This window comes from Pygocentrus nattereri, chromosome 24 (genome assembly GCF_015220715.1).
Source record: "Pygocentrus nattereri isolate fPygNat1 chromosome 24, fPygNat1.pri, whole genome shotgun sequence".
NCBI lineage: Eukaryota > Metazoa > Chordata > Actinopteri > Characiformes > Serrasalmidae > Pygocentrus > Pygocentrus nattereri.
This window is the reverse complement of record NC_051234.1, coordinates 24944483-24961202: the sequence shown is the minus strand read 5'-3', so window position 1 is coordinate 24961202 and position 16720 is coordinate 24944483. Positions and strand designations below refer to the sequence as shown.

The window sequence follows — 16720 nt, the reverse complement described above, 5'->3', positions numbered from 1 at the left end:
TCCTTAGAACCCTAATGCAGGTACGCTAAGCCAATGCAGTTAAACTTCAAAAAACTGGAAGATATATCAGATACACAGACATTTATTACATTATTATTACATCTTGAATTTCTGTGCTTGACAATACGATGGAAACATTTCTTCTAGCGCTAGTTTGTACCTTTAAATGCAATACAGTTAGGGGAACTTTTAGAGAAAACAACAAGGTAATGCACCAAATCTGTAATGCTTCAGATGAACTGTTATTTAGAAATAAGTATTATATAAGTATATGTATTATCCATATATGTTTCAGTGAAGTGTGCACACTGTAATCCTGTTTTTAACATATCTATTAATATTCCACAAAAATGAACTTGCTGAACACAATATGATAAACCAGTTTCACTCAAGAGAATCAAGCTGGAAAGTCATAGGATTTAACAGAAATGGTTGTAAGCATATGGTGTAACTTACGCTTTCACAATCGTCATCCTGTTAAGGTGAAGATCTGAGGCAGTTGATCAGAAAGTAAACCAGACTACAACATTGCTTAAGCTCCCCAGTATGAGTCTAAAACTCTTCCTATTTCTCTTTCACTTTTAGAGGATAAACCTTAAACGAAGCTTGTGTTATAATGTTTTTGTAAAAGTGTTTTTCTTCCAGAGACATTTGTGATTGAATCCAAATGATTGAATTCAGGTGTTTCAATCACTTCCATAGCCACAGGTGTATAAACCAAGCACCTAGGCATGCAGACTGCTTCTACAAACATTAGTGAAAGAATGGGTCGCTCTCAGGAGCTCAGTGAATTCCAGAGTGGTACCTTGATAGGATCCCACCTGTGCATCAAGTCCAGTTGTGAAATTTCCTCGCTACTAAATATTCTACAGTCAACTGTCAGTGGTATTATAACAAAGTGGAAGTGATTGGGAGCGACAGACACTCAGCCATGAAGTGGTAGGCCACGTACGGTGAGGCCAGCGGATGCTGAGGCGCATAGCGCGTAGAGGTCACCAACTTTCTGCAAAGTCAATCGCTCCCGACCTCCAAACTTCATGGGCCTTCAGATCAGCTCAAGAACAGCATACAGAGCTTCATGGAATGGGTTTCCATGGCTGAGCAGCTGCATCCAAGCCTTACATCACCAAGCGCAATGCAAAGCGTGGAATGCAGTGGTGTAAAGCGCCGCCACTGGACTCTAGAGCAGTGGAGAACGTGTTCTCTGGAGTGACGAATCACGCTTCTTCGCCTGGCAATCCGATGGATGAGTCTGAGTTTGGTAGTTGCCAGGAGAACAATACTTGTCCGACTGCATTGTACCAAGTGTAAAGTTTGTAGAAGGGGGGATTATGGTGTGGGGTTGTTTTTCAGGAGTTGGGCTCCACCCCTTAGTTCCAGTGAAAGGAACTCTTAATGCTTCAGCAGACCAAGAGATTTTGGACAATTTCACGCTCCCAACTTTGTGGGAACAGTTCGGGGACGGCCCCTTCTTATACCAACATGACTATGCACCAGTGCACAAAGCAAGTTCCATGAAGACATAGATGAGCGAGTTTGGTGTGGAAGAACTTGACTGGCCTGCTCAGAGTCCAGAGCCAGGCCTTCTCGTCCAACAACCATGTCTGACCTCATAAATGCGCTTCTGGAAGAATGGTCAAAAATTCCTACATCCCCAATTCCAATGAAGTTGGGACATTGTGTAAAACATAAATAAAAACAGAATACGATGATTTGCAAATCATTTTCAACCTATATTTAATTAAATACACTACAATGACAAGATATTTAATGTTCAAACGGATAAACTTTATTGTTTTTTGCAAATATTCACTCATTTTGAATTTGATGCCTGCAATACATTCCAAAGAAGTTGGGACAGGGGCATGTTTACCACTGTGTTACATCACCTTTCCTTTTAACAACAATCAATAAGCATTTGGGAACTGAGACACTAATTGCTGAAGCTTTGTTGGTGGAATTCTTTTCCATTCTTGTTTGCTGTACAACTTCAGTTGCTCAACAGTCCGGGGTCTCCGTTGTCGTATTTTGTGCTTCATAATGCACCACACATTTTCAATAGGAGACAGGTCTGGACTGCAGGCAGGCCAGTCTAGTACCTGCACTCTTTTACTACAAAGCCACGCTGTTGTAACACGTGCAGAATGTGGCTTGGCATTGTCTTGCTGAAATAAGCAGGACGTCCCTGAAAAAGACGCTGCTTGGATGGCAGCATATGTTGCTCCAAAACCTGTATGTACCTTTCAGCATTAATGGTGCCTTCACAGATGTGCAAGTTACCCATGCCATGGCCACTAACACACCCCCACACCATCAGAGACACTGGCTTTTCAATTTTGCGCTGATAACAATCCGGACAGTCCTTTTCCTCTTTGGCCTTTCAGGGATGCTCCCTTTATACCCAATCATGACACTCACCTATTTCCAATTAACCTGTTCACCTGTGGAATGTTTTTTGAGCATTCCTCAACTTTCCCAGTCTTTTGTTGCCCCTGTCCCAACTTCTTTGGAACGTGTTGCAGGCACGTTTGAACATTAAATATCTTGTCTTTGAAGTGCATTCACTTGAATATAGGTTGAAAAGGATTTGCAGATCATCGTATTCTGTTTTTATTTATGTTTTACACAACGTCCCAAATTCATTGGAATTGGGGTTGTATAAACACGCTCCTAAAGTTTGTGGAAAGCCTTCCCAGAAGAGTTGAAGCTGTTATAGATGCAAAGGGTGTGCCGACATCATATTAAACCCTATGGATTAAGAATGGGATGTCACTCAAGTTCATATGCGTGTGGAGGCAGACGAGGAAATACTTTTGGAAATATAGTGTGGCTAGAATGGCACCATAAATTCAAGGAAGCGTAACATCCTTTATGTTTAGCCTTGTCTGTGATTCTTAGTTCTGGTTAGAGTATTTATACTATCATTCAGTGTATTCAGAGCCAGTTTATTATTATTATTATTTTTTTTTTTGGTAACAGAAAATTAACCAAAAATTGCATGGCTTTTTAGTTCATTTCAGTACTTTCTTTTCATGTCATTCTGTTCATGAGCATTTCCTGGTCTTACCCTGCTAGAACTGCCGTGAGGTGACCCTACATTTTACAAACTTTCTAACAACCAAAGATAAGACCAATGATGTGAAAATATGGTACTCAAGATGTTTTGAGAATCACTGGAGCAGCCAGTTATGACTGAGGCTTGGAAAATACAATATGGTCCTAGCCAGACAGCAACATTGATATGGCCACAAACCTGAGCCACATCCAGCTTGTGGTCCACATAACACAAGGAATAATGGCCCAAAAGCAAGCCAGGTTTGGTTGTTGCACCCCAATTTTTTGACCCATTGATGTAAAGGGCAGTGGTTGGTATAGAGTAGTGGGTAACACCACTGCCTTCTACACTACAGACTGAGGTTCAGTTCCCTGCCTAGGTATGCACCCTACACCACACCATTAAGAGTCCTTGGGCAATACTCCTAACACTACATTCACCTACCTGTGTAAAATGATGTAGCAACAAGCAATTTCATTAACACATTAAGTAATTTTTAGGTTGATCTGACGAACCATTTTTACTGTGTATTGGAGAACAAGCAATTTTGTTTATTCTGACTTTTTAGGACAAAATTGGTCCAACTGTGGTCCATTTCTTTACCCTACGGTCCTAGCTGCTTTGCCTGCTGGAGGTTTTTCCTTCTGTTTAGCAGTTACTATGTTAGGTTGGGGTGTTGTGTATGAAATGACCATGTTGTTTTATTTTCACTGTAGTGAACTACAAAGATTTTTGCTGACAGGGTGTAGTGTGGATTGTTGCTGGTAGAGTGAAGTATTCTGAACACAGCAAATTGCTTTGCTAGCTTGGCCTTTAACAGGGAACTCCACCTGCGTAATTCAATCATTAGGACAGAGTCATTCAGAGTGGTTTAATGTGAAAATGTCTCACTATAGAGAAACCTACTGATCAAGGGAAAGTGAGAAGAGGGAAACAAGGGTCACAATGTCTACAACACAAATGTCAACATTTTATTTACCTCTCCACAATGAGTGGAGTTTAAAAAATATGTTTTAGGGCACAATTCATATGGAATCATGCAGTGGCTTTGTTTACATGTTGAAGAAAGTTTTTAAAAATGGTGGAAAATATGTTTAAATTAAGTTAACATTACTCACCTGTCAAGCAGAAACGGAGCAAGCAGTTTTCTTTTAATCCCTTTTTTCCCCCCCAAAGAAGCTGAAATCAGCTTCTTTCTTCCAACAGCTTCTTATACGAATTATCCTGTTCCAACTTAAATGGTGTAGCAGTTGTATTCTGACACCTCAGGCTAGCATAACCATTGAAATAACCAGAGCCTATGCAACAGGCGCAGCTAACAGGCAGAACTAAACAGTCCTTTTGCTTCACGGACGCATTCAAAAGCTAAAAGGGCTGATATACAACCGCTTTTAAAGTGTCCTGCTTTTCTTAAATCTTCAGACATTCACCAAGTCTAACAAATCTTTCACAAAATACAAAGACTCACACTATTGTCAGAATTTAGCATTTTCTGTTGGGCATTTCAATATTTTAACATTTTAAAACTACAAAGTAAGGATATTGCTAGAGTACTTGCAAGTTAAACACAAGCATGATTGTTCTATTAAATGTAAAAAAAGCATACAGGTTTTTAAGCAAATAAATACATTTTTTCACAGAAATCAAAAGGCTTTCTCTGAAAGACTAGAAGGCCCTGATGGTTCGCTAGTGGTTCTCACACACACACACACACACACACACACACGTTAATCTGACAGTTCAGGCCTTCAGTCCAGCTCCAGCATAGCATAAATAACTTTACCTAGTTTGTTGGTCAGCAAAAACTTTGAGGTACATAAAATGGGCACAGGCAACAATTGAACTGCTTGACCAACAACATGTTGGCCAATTTTAATGACAATGATTACAATAAACCTGAACATCTTCAATATGTGCACACAATAAGAGTAACAAAATAGGCAACTGATACAGCTGTACAGCCTCTCACTCGCTTAGCGGTTTAAAAATAACGTTTCAGTTCACAAACAAACATTCATTAAGTTTATTCAGGAAACAAAAAAAAATCTTCCAGTCTGACAGCATTATGTAACATGGAATGTACCTGTCAGTGTAATGTTGGTTATACACATTCGACATACATTTAAGCCAACAATTAATTTCCCTTAATGCTCCTCTGTGTTTATCAGTTTAGCTTAACGAATGGTCAATGTAATAAAGTACAAAACACATTCTACAGCAAGATGTTTTATAGTGTTACACAAATCATTCAGCTTGTACCAATTAGTTTAACACTCCATTAAGCTATACTGCAGTTAGTAACCTTGAATTTTGTGTACATAAAGAGGTTCAGTGTAGAGGTTTATTCTGTCACTGTTATGCTAAAACAGTTAATGCTAACTAATACCAGTATAGTATAAATAACTTTACCAAGTTTACTGGTTAGCTGAACAAAACGTGGAGGTACATACGATGGGGATGATAGCAGCCACAACAATTGAACTGCTTGACCAATAACATGTCAGCCAATTTTAATGAAACTAAATGCAATAGACCTGAACATCTTAAATATTTGCACGCTAGCTATACTGAAAAAGAGAGTCTTATCAAGTCAAATTGTTGCTGAGGTATAAGCAGACATTACAGACGTGTGATGAGTAAAAGAATCATCCTGATTCGTAACGGCATGTGAGAATCTTCTCTTGAAACAAGCAGCTACATAATTCAAGTGACATCCTAATAGAAGATTAAGGACTAATATCTATAAAAAAAATGCAAATAAACCTCCCAACATAAATTAACACTAACATGATCTTACAAATGGCTCTGAACTACAGCAAGCAAGCAAAAAAGCGGGAAAAGTGCTCATTCTTTGCCACATAACTAAATCAAGAGGCAACATATTCTATAGTGTTTTGCGTATTTATATATATAAAGCATGTCTGACAGCACAATCATATATACAGACAGCACTTCTCATATATAGCCTCTGACCTGGATTATATCCGTGAATTTGACCAGATCCATTTTAAGACACAAATAAGCTTAAAAACAAAAGTACATAAAAACAAAAATTTAATCTAACACTCTTGGTTTAGGCTTACATTGTTGGAAAGACTTGGCATAAATAAGTAAATGTACAACAATGAACTGGTACACAAAGACATGACCTTCTTTTTGAAGGCGTAATACCCACTGATTACACAGATGTACTATGCTGGTTGTGCCAACAGTAGAAAACCTGACTGGCCGCTTAGTGTTCCTGCAGTTATGTATCTGTTCCTATTTACACACTAGACACTCCTACAGTTCAGTGGAGAAGGCCTGTTGGTGAGCAATGCTGGCGTCCGGTATAGCAGCTTACAAGTTCACTATCAGAAGAGGTTTCTCTTTCCAGTCGATTTCAACATGTGCTGTCCAAACTGTAGAGCAAACAGAACAAGAGTTGTATAGGAGATGAAACGCGAACAGTGCTCAGGCAAATGAATAGCTTTGGTATACAGGTTAAAAAAAACTATTTACAGCCAACACATTGACTATGTTCATGCGCATTCGTCTCGGCACAAGACACCTTTGGAATTGGGTGATGTGGTGAAAATATTCACAGTACTTAATGTTGTAGCATTACACAACATGTATCACAATATTTTGACACACAGGCACTGTGCACTACTAGTCAAACACTCTGGGTATAATTCTTTTTATTTAACATTTCACATACTGTACTGCACTAAATCCAATTAAACAGAAGCAGTTCTGCTTTCTTTGTAATGAAACATGCAGCAGATTAGTATTCTGTAAAAACGGACAATATCCAGATCACTTTCCATCATAATGTAATTGTCAGCAATAAGTCTTTTACCACATGAAAAGCATTCATCGAACAAGCCCTTTTACCTAGCCATATTAGCTTTAGGCAAGACCTATAGTTGTATGTAAACGTTTGGGCCAAATTACATATTGTTTATTTCTGAGGTGAAAAGAAGTAAACAATTTTAGCAAATTTTAAAGCACATTATACAGTGCTTTATACAGTGGTGCTTGAAAGTTTGTGAAGCCTTTAGAATTTTCTATATTTCTGCATAAATATGACCTAAAACATCATCAGATTTTCATACCTCGGTCCTAAAAGTAGATAAAGAGAACGCAGTTAAATAAATGACGCAAAAATATTATACCCAGTCGTTTGTTTATTGAGGAAAATGATCCAATTTTACATATTTGTGAATGGCAAAAGTATGTGAACCTTTGCTTTCAGTATCTGGTGTGACCCCCGTGTGCAGCAATAACTGCAACTAAACATTTCCAGTAATTGTTGATCTGTCCTGCACACCGGCTTGGAGGAATTTTAGCCCATTCCTCCATACAGAACAGCTTCAACTCTGGGATGTTGGTGGGGTTCCTCACATTAACTGCTCACTTCAGGTGGGATTAAGGTCAGGACTTTGACTTGACCATTCAAAAACATTATCTTTATTATTCTTTAACTATTCTTTGGTAGAATGACTTGTGTGATTAGGGTTGTTGTCTTGCTGCATGACCCACATTCTCTTGAGATTCTGTTCATGACATTTTCGTTTAGAATTCTCTGATATAATTCAGAATCCATTGTTCCATCAATGATGGCAAGCCGTTCTGGCCCAGATGCAGCAAAACAGGCCCAAACCATGATGCTACCACCACCATGTTTCACAGATGGGATAAGATTCTTAAACAGGAATGCAGTGTTTTCCTTTCTCCAAACATAATGCTTTTCATTTAAACCAAAAAGTTCTATTTTGGTCTCATCTGTCCACAAAACATTCTTCCAATAGCCTTCTGGCTTGTCCATGTGATCTTTAGCAAACTGCAGACGAGCAGCAATGTTCTTTTTGGAGAGCAGTGGCTTTCTCCTTGCAACTCTGCCATGCGCACCATTGTTGTTCAGTGTTCTCCTGATGGTGGACTCATGAACATTAGCATTAGCCAATGTGAGAGAGGCCCTCAGTTGCTTAGAAGTTACCCTGGGGTCCTTTGTGACCTTGACGACTATTACATGCCTTGCTCTTGGAGTGATCTTTGTTGGTTGACTACTCCTGGGGAGGGAAATGATGATCTTGAATTTCTTCCATTTGTACACAATCTGTCTGACTATGGATTGGTGGAGTCCAAACTCTTTAGAGATGGTTTTGTAACCTTTTCCAGCCTGATGAGCATCAACAACTCATTTTCAGAGGTTCTCAGAAATCTCCTTTGCTCAGGCCATGATAAACTTCTATAAACATGTGTTGTGAAGAGCAGACTTTGATAGATACCTGTTCTTTAAATAAAACAGGGTGCCCACTCACACCTGATTGTCATCCCATTGACTGAAAACACCTGACTCTAATTTCACCTTCAAATTAACTGCTAATCCTACAGGTTCACATACTTTTGCCACACAAAAATATGTAATCATTTTCATCAATAAACAAATGACCAAGTATATTTTTGTATCATTTCTTTAACTGGGTTCTCTTTATCTAGTTTCAGGACTTGTGTGACAATCTGATGTTTTAGGTCATATTTATGCAGAAATATAGAAAATTCTAAAGGCTTCACAAAAGATTGTCACAATGACCAAAAATAGGTTTGAAGGAAAAAAGCAGCAGCTGATGAAAAGAACACCTTGCTAGCTGTTGGAGGTGGATCCATTATGCTGTGGGGTTATAATGAAATCTGTAGCACAGGAAACATTGTACAGGTAAACAGAAGAATGGCTTTCTGGAAATAAATGTGATTAAGTCAGTCAAGAACCTGGAAGTGAAAAGAGGTTGGCTTCTACTAGACCATGATTCAAAACATACGACAGAATTTACCATGAACCACTTCAAGAAATGCAAGCAGAGGTTTTTGGAATGGTTGTTACAGAACCGACTTAGAGATCACAAAAAAAAAAATTGTGAGTTGATCTTTGACATGCTCTGCATGCAAATGGCAGAAGAATATCAGAACCGTTTTAAGAGGTAATGAGTAATAATTTGTAGAACAAAAATAGAAAGACTCCAAGCTGGCCACAAAAAGTTACTAAGTACTAACTTAGTAGGGTATCCAAACTTTTGCACATGCCACAATTTCTATTTCATCAAAAACAGTGACTGTGCATTAATCTTTAGAAAAAAAAGTATTTCTGTAATAATTTGCTGCAGATGTTGTTTACTTGTTTTCACTTCAAAGATTAACAAAATATGTAATTTGTCCAGGGGTGGCAAAATATTTGCATGCATTGTATACTTAATTTGCTGAATGGATATTAAAAAGAATTAATTTTAGTTACGCTGGGTTCATTCAGTTGAACAGGCCCTTTGTAGTTAGAATTGTGTTTTTACATCAAATTTCAAAAACTACATCTTCTATGGGCTAATCAGCATTACTGAATTTCAACAAAAAAATCCAGTAATTAAGACAGAGATCCAAAAATCAAGTTATTCAGCACATGTGTAGCATTAATCTGATATCTTATACATTTCATACATCTGCATGTGCACAAATGTGTTTGATGAATTATTTCGGAAATCAACATTTTTTTTTGCAGTTAGTCAATATCTCTCAGGATTTGGAAGGTGGTCTTACCATTGGAGCCTCTGAGTGGGGTTTTGACTCCTGAGAAGGCAAGCTGAAGTTGCTTTCGCACTCACTGTCACTGCGATAACGATGTGCAAACTTGCGCTTAAGTGCCTCAGCAATGAGAGTAGCAGGGTCAGCAGGTTCACTGGCTTTAGAGTGGCCTTCCTCAGGGCGACTGCAGCAGAGAACCAAACACATGAATGAGGTTCTGGACTCTGAAGCCAGACATCCACTGTACAATTTTTGAACTTATGTACTTTAGTGATAACTCACATTGCACATTTGAACTGGCCATGGTCATGCACAACTTACATGTTCCCACTATACTGTAAAACTTATCCGTTTGATATATGAAGATATATGTAAAATATGCTCACTGTTGTCATACAAGACCTCTATAGAGTGTTTCACATTCAAAACAATGTGTGCATCTTGAGCACCTATCAAAAGGTTGAAAAGCAACCATTAAGCATTTCATGCTGTGTATTGAAACTAAAACAAAAAAGAAGGTGTAGACAATACATCAAGAACTGTAGATACGCTGTTTTGACTGTTGTGTGGGCGTATCTTCAAGATATCAGAACGTGAGGTAGCATAAACAATTGTCTGACAGCTTACTTGGAGATTGTTAGGGCAGGTAATCAGAGGGCCATCAATGTCAAAGGATGGCTCATGAAGCTGAAATCAGCTATTGATCTAAAAATTTAATTTTTTGTACCTTTTGTCAACTGACTGAACTGGCATGCTCTACTAAATAAATCTTGCTTATAGTGTAGGTGCAAAAAATGAATCAGATTCAACATCGTTTGACTCAGCAAGTCCTATTATCTTAGTCACAGCAGGATGCACATAAAAAGTAAATGAACTATGTTCATACGCACTTCTTAACAGAGCGCAGCTTCACTTTTCCCATGTCTTTGAGCACATCTAACATATTTGGTATCTCTGGCTGCTTTGGTCCCAGGTCCACAACTGTCTGCTGGTCAGCCTTCTTACTGCGCCGCTGTTTAATGAGGTCAATGGCAGAGATGCTCCTCTGCATGCCGGGGCACGGTGGTGGTGGTGGTGGTGGTGGAGGAGGAGGTGGGGGTGGAGGAGGAGGTGCTGAGGGTGCAGAAGGAACACCTGGTGCTGGAGCTGAGGTCATTAAAGGATAGACAAGAACTTCATGTATGGACAAGCATGTGAGACAGTCAAAAACTTATGCACAGCTGTTTGGCAAAAGAAAACAATTATTCACGAAGTACAGAGGTGACCCTCAAATTAGAAAAACATTGGTCAAACATCTATTTTTTTTTTTGGCCATCACAATTATTCAGTTAAACTCATTATACAGTTTTTAAAAAAGAAATATGGGTTGAAATTTATTATCTTGATGGAATGAAAACAGGGATGTTGACTAACAAAGAGATAAATGCTTTCTGTTAAAAAGTTCATTCAATTTCAGGTAACAGATATTTGAAAAGGCAGTTTTTCCTTCAACCTTTTTTAATTCTACACATGAGAGTGCAGGACAACTCTTCAGTAGCCATATTTAGTGAACTCTGGGCTTTACAGACTAGTGCACTACTGCAACTAGGATATTTAGTCACATGACACAGTGCCAAGGTAGGTTGCAACTTTTTTTTTCTTTCATGTTCATTTTGCTTGTTGAGTGTAGCCTTAAGCTACAGCCTGCACATGTGTCTGTTAGCTAAAGTTAAGTCTATGTGGTTAGTCCCATGATGAAAAAGCTTAAAAGTTGAGAGCTGCTGACTTTAGGTTGATTAAAATATGCGTATGGACTTCAAGTCAGCCTTGTTCAGTCATATAGGTTCTTTAATTTCGACTAATGTTATGAGGTAAATGTAAGAAAGTATATTACATTACTGTCATATCTGTTACGTCAGGCTGTGTTTCTTCATTCAATAAAGCCTAAATCCTTGTGTATATAAAACAGTGCTGTGTGAGATGTTTTAATGGGTTAACGATTAATCACACACTAATAATGGATAGTTATCAGTCAAAGAATCTGTCAAAATTTGTATCCGTACTTGGAAATGATTTGTTTGTATGATGATGCCTATTTTAAATTATATTACTGGTCTCTCTTACAGGAAAATGTATTTTTGCCTCATAATGTATTAATGAATGTAATGAAGATCTTGTAAAGGTTTATCTTTTTCTCAATAAAATATTCTGGGATCATTTTTATTGTATGGCCTCAGGTTACTCACATCTTCACCAAAATAACTTAGTATTACGAATATTATAGACTTGATACTGATAGCCCTAAACATATTTTAACTCTGTTAACCCCATGAAGCTGCTCTTACCTCCAGCGTGTGCGCTCAGCTCCTGGGCCTGTACAATTTGAGCAATCTGGACTCGCAGTTTGGCCAGCTCACTCTCTAGAGCACTGATCTTCTGAATGGCCTCCTCATTGACCACTGTTTGGCTCTGTGGGGCAAGCTGTGGCCGGTGCATGCTGGGTAAGGAGCGCTGCCGTCGGAGTGTCGGCCGCTGCTGAATCCGGAACACCAACCCTGAACCTGCTTCCAACCTGGAGAGTACAGTAAAACACCAGACATGAGAAGAAGTTTATTACTGTTATTATTATTATTATTATTATTATTACTATTATTGTTCACTACTATCAAAACACTTAGTTCTCTTTAAAATAAAGAGTTACCTGTTTCTGCCAGACGCATCATTTTCCTCCTGGTCAATCAAACCTACATCAGCTAATGATGCTACAAACCCACTTTGTCCTCCTGGAGTGCCTAGGATACCTGATCCAGCTCCAATAGTGAAAGAATGGAGCTACAGATCCAAACACACAAAAAAATAACATTTTTAAATATATATGATAACAATAACAGTATAATAAGCTTCACATGCATATTGCACCTGGTTGCAGACAGAGCACATATGCACTTTAGCCTAGTCAGAACTACAAAAGCAAAGCAAGACACTAATTTTGCCTTTAGTGAGCAAAGCGAAAGCAAATGTTACACAAGTAATATTAGCTAAGGGTTCACCTTCACTTTGAAGTCTAAATAACTTCCTTGATGAAGTTAAGCAAACAAAACGATTGTCCACACAATCATTATATTCCTAACCCTTAGGCTTTGCCTTCTTGAAAATTAAATGTATGTATGAAATGTACAATAATTTAGCTGCTCTTTTTACAACAAGTTCATGTTAATATATTCATATGCATTAATATAATGTATTCTAAATAAATGTTAAATATACATACATTAAACCTGGCCGGGCCTAGGTAATATGTGCACTGAACAGTTTTCCAACACAGCACTGTGGAATCATGTATTTTCCCTTCATTAACTCACATAATTCACATAGCAGAATAACCAAGATAAGATATTTTAGAAGAGTTTTTAAACTATGATTCAGTATTATGATGGTGCCCCCCTACGGCTGGAACTGGGAACTCCACTGTATTAGTTACGCTGCTTCGTATATCATTTATTATATCACTAAAAACACGTAACAATATAACGTAGTATTGATAGCTGTTTTCATTCAGTCAAAGTGGAGAAGGGAAAATGACTCACGTCAGGATTTGCTGCACACTGCAATAATGAACACCCATGTTTTTGTAAAACCCCACCCCAAACAAAAATGTTATAAGGAGACGTAGCCACGTAAACCAGGATGGCAATTCCTGATTTCTCAGGAGCTTTACCATCATCTTCAACACTGGACAGCACGTTTAAGGGCCTTGAACAGAGAGCATTAGAACTCTGAAAGTGATGTGATCTACCATTTTGCCATGATCTATTTCAAATGATCTTTTAGGCAAACTTACCTTGGATAGGAATGTGTCAGAGAATGACACATAGAGCTTATCAGATTAGTCTGCAAGGGCTGGTTCAAGCCACAGTCATGAATGTCAAGCCATTCTTTTTTTTCATATAGGTCTTCTCTATTCTTTCATTAAAATAACATTTGTAAGACCATTTTCTTAGAGTAACTTCTTCAAATCTCCAACAGACAAACTGGAAGTGTTTTTCATTCTGTTGTTAAATCATTTAAGTTTGTTAATGTTGCTGACTATTGGTTCCAGGAGGGAAACATTATCTACCCCATCATCAAGAAAACTCGCAGCGAAGCAGCGACATTGTTCTGAAATTCCAGATACTGGCTTTAAGCAAAAGACAAGGTTTTGTTTTCTGAGCATTCAGCCTAAGCATTTAGTATATCTGCAAAGCTTCAGTTAAAACAAAGAAAGATGTCAGACAGTAGCCAATAAACTGACCTACAGCAGAAAAGTTGCATTCCTTAGAGATAGAACAGCTGGAACGGTAGCAAAACAGAGGAGAGAAAAACAAAGTAAGAAAACAAGATGACAGATTTCATATAAATGTTAGGCATCAAGAGATTCTATTATAAGCATGCAAGAAACCCCACAACCTTATGTTTTACTTTTGTTTATGGTCAGCACAGATCATGACATCAAAACAGGAAAAAGTGATAAGGATATGCAGTCGACAGACTCGGAGACAGTCAGACTCAGAGACAGTAGTAGACAGGGACGGGGAAATGTGACAATATAAATCATGTCACAATACATCTCTGAACATACTGTAGTCAGTACTTCTCAGTACTTGTGTTTTATTATAAGGAGAGCACAATTAGCGTTGATAATTCATGCCTGTTTGCCAACATTGGTACTTTGGAGGCATTTATAAGGAAGGCAATATAGAATATTGTACAAAAATATGTAGATATTATGAATGTCTAAATTAGTATTTATATGAGGGTGATTCATGTATGACATTTGTATACTTTTATATACCAAAAACAGCCATGACTCATCTTTACATGATTATTTTATAACCCTCTTTATCCTTTAGAACTAAACAGGCATTTTTTTAAACTGTGCCTTTAAGATTGATATATGCAACTGATCTCTGTTATGATTGGCTGCCCTGTACTGTGCCTCATTCAAAAAGCATCCGTCTGAAACACTCTTTATCACTTCAGTGTGAATGGGGAGGGCTAATCTGCTGTAGGCTAAAAACGTGTATATATGTGAATGTGTTGGATTTTATGACATCACAAAAACAACAATCAAAACAGGCAGTTTTTGCAGCAGAGAGGAAAAATTTGTTTTATCATGACATGGGACCTCTAAGTAATACATTGTAGCCCTGAGCTGGAGCTACCCAGAACGACCTGCACTGGTTTTCTGTCTATCACCTCTTATTATTCTCATTCTTCATTAGTTCACTTCATAGCAAGATCTTCATATACATCATGTGGAGACTGTGACTTCAAAATATGAAAGATCTGTGCATTATCAATGACACTTTCAGCTCATACCGATAATACTGCATGCTGTTAATACAGGCCCATATTATTGCCCAGTCAATATATTGGTCAGGCACTAATCATACTTGAAGACACTTGATCAAATGAAGCTTGGTAAACTGGAACAGACACAATGCAGGAAGTGGCACATTTTAAAAATGCTGTTAAACACTAAGTAAAAGTATTTTTATTCAGCATTTTACAGACTGCAGTGCACTAATTATGTTATGTTTTTATAAAAATGCAGCTGCTCTTTAAGCACTTTGTGATGTAATTCATAATGGTAATGATGACATATCAAATTGCTCACTGCTAAGGTGCATCCCACAAACTTTATTAGTTAGTTTTAGTTTGGTTTGTGCTAAAACATGTACAGCACATATCAAGTTCAAGAAGTCAGGTTCTCATCCAAATCAGTGCACAAATTCCCTCTTATTACCACACACTTTAAAAACTACAATCTCCTTCACCAGACCTTCTGAAAATGACGAAAATGACAAAAAAAAAAAAAGTGTTTGCCATGGATGCATCACAAGGTTCCGTAACTTAATATGAAAACAGAGTGAGCTCAGAGTTAACATATGCAACTACTGTAAAACCTGTGTTTACAAAGTAAACAAACTTGACAGCCACAGAAAATTCAGCATCGCACTTGCTTTGCTAGGTTATGTGCATGCACTGTGTGACATTCAATAATGGGGGAGAAAAAACAAGTAAAGAAACGGAACTGGAAAATCTTTTCTACCATACCTGAAAGTGGACACGAGGGCAGGGTGCCAGAGGGAGGTTTGTGGCAATTCTTCTAACAATACTCCTAGATGATCCATAAGGCTTGGCTGATCCAAAAGCCTACACAAAGGGAGTCATGATCAGATCTACACATTACATTTTATCACAGCATTTAAAACAGACACTAAGCCAAAAGCAGAACCAACTCATGAAGCAACACCAACATAACTTCATGAATTAAGATTTACCTACCAGGTCCATTTCTATCCTTGCATGATTCTTGCTCATTCTCAGACCAACTCAATTGAAACAGATCTCAGGAGTGCTCTTGTTTTGGGCCATTTTCACTTAAACAACCTGTAGGAAGAGTAATTTATGAGAGACAGTGGTAGCTTTCATTACAGAACTTGCACAAAGAAAGTCAGTCACAAGCTAATAGCCTGTACAGCCACTGGTAACATGCTAGGTTAACACCCTCAGCACCCTAACCTAACTTGCCAAAATATTCTTCTTTCCTTCGCTTCAAGGTATTTATATCTTATATAAACTGCCTTAAAGCATGAGACTAATCTATACTCGACTTTCAACAAGTTAATTTAACATAACGTGAAGACAGAAGGCTAAAAATAGGCAAAACAGCTTTTGGTAACTCCATGAGGTCAGCAATGACAGACATTTCTCCAAACTTCAGAACGTCAACCTACCCAACCCGGCTAGGTAGCTAACTAGCTAGCGCAATAACAGCTAATGGTGAGACTTAAAAACACAGTTTAACAGTAAACAGTTCCCTTATAAAGTTAACTTATTGATACGATAATTCACCTGGATTTCATAGGGACCGGTCGGTGGAATCGGAGACAGACTATTACTGATCATTTAGCCCCAACGTACGAGATTTTTCCAGTTAGCTGTGTTGTAAACGTTGCTAACGAAGTTTTCCAAAGCTGTGCGTTGGCGGCGGCGGAACGTAGGACACGCCTATCATTACCCAATAGAATTTGACAACCTTCAGAAATGGGCGGGCCACAGAATATCTACACTTACCATTGGTGTAGA

The 16720-nt window shown here is 38.2% G+C and overlaps 1 protein-coding gene across 2 annotated transcripts; it reads right to left on the bottom strand.

The window, feature by feature from the left end:
- Positions 1-4893: 4893 nt before the first annotated feature.
- On the bottom strand, positions 4894-16613 carry mtfr1 (mitochondrial fission regulator 1). 2 transcript variants are annotated; one of them, XM_037533819.1, is made up of 9 exons: positions 16487-16613; positions 15917-16021; positions 15686-15784; positions 13885-13918; positions 12291-12421; positions 11935-12161; positions 10501-10756; positions 9626-9794; positions 4894-6456 (listed from the first exon to the last, which is right to left on the bottom strand). In XM_037533819.1, the coding sequence occupies exons 3-9, from the start codon at positions 15760-15762 to the stop codon at positions 6409-6411; spliced, it is 942 nt and encodes a 313-aa protein (XP_037389716.1). In that variant the 5' UTR covers positions 15763-15784; positions 15917-16021; positions 16487-16613; the 3' UTR covers positions 4894-6408. The 2 variants fall into 2 exon arrangements, with proteins under 2 accessions (XP_037389716.1, XP_017572341.1); XM_017716852.2 differs by lacking the exon at positions 13885-13918.
- Positions 16614-16720: the final 107 nt, after the last annotated feature.

Bases quoted from the DNA above. Each gene is read 5' to 3' on its own strand.
- mtfr1 (XM_017716852.2), bottom strand. From the start codon at position 15,952: ATGAGCAAGAATCATGCAAGGATAGAAATGGACCTG. The intron at 15,785-15,916 runs GTAGGTAAATCT...CCCTTTGTGTAG, and splicing joins CAAGGATAGAAATGGACCTG to GCTTTTGGATCAGCCAAGCC. The intron at 12,162-12,290 runs GTAACTCTTTAT...TGTACTCTCCAG, and splicing joins GATGCGTCTGGCAGAAACAG to GTTGGAAGCAGGTTCAGGGT.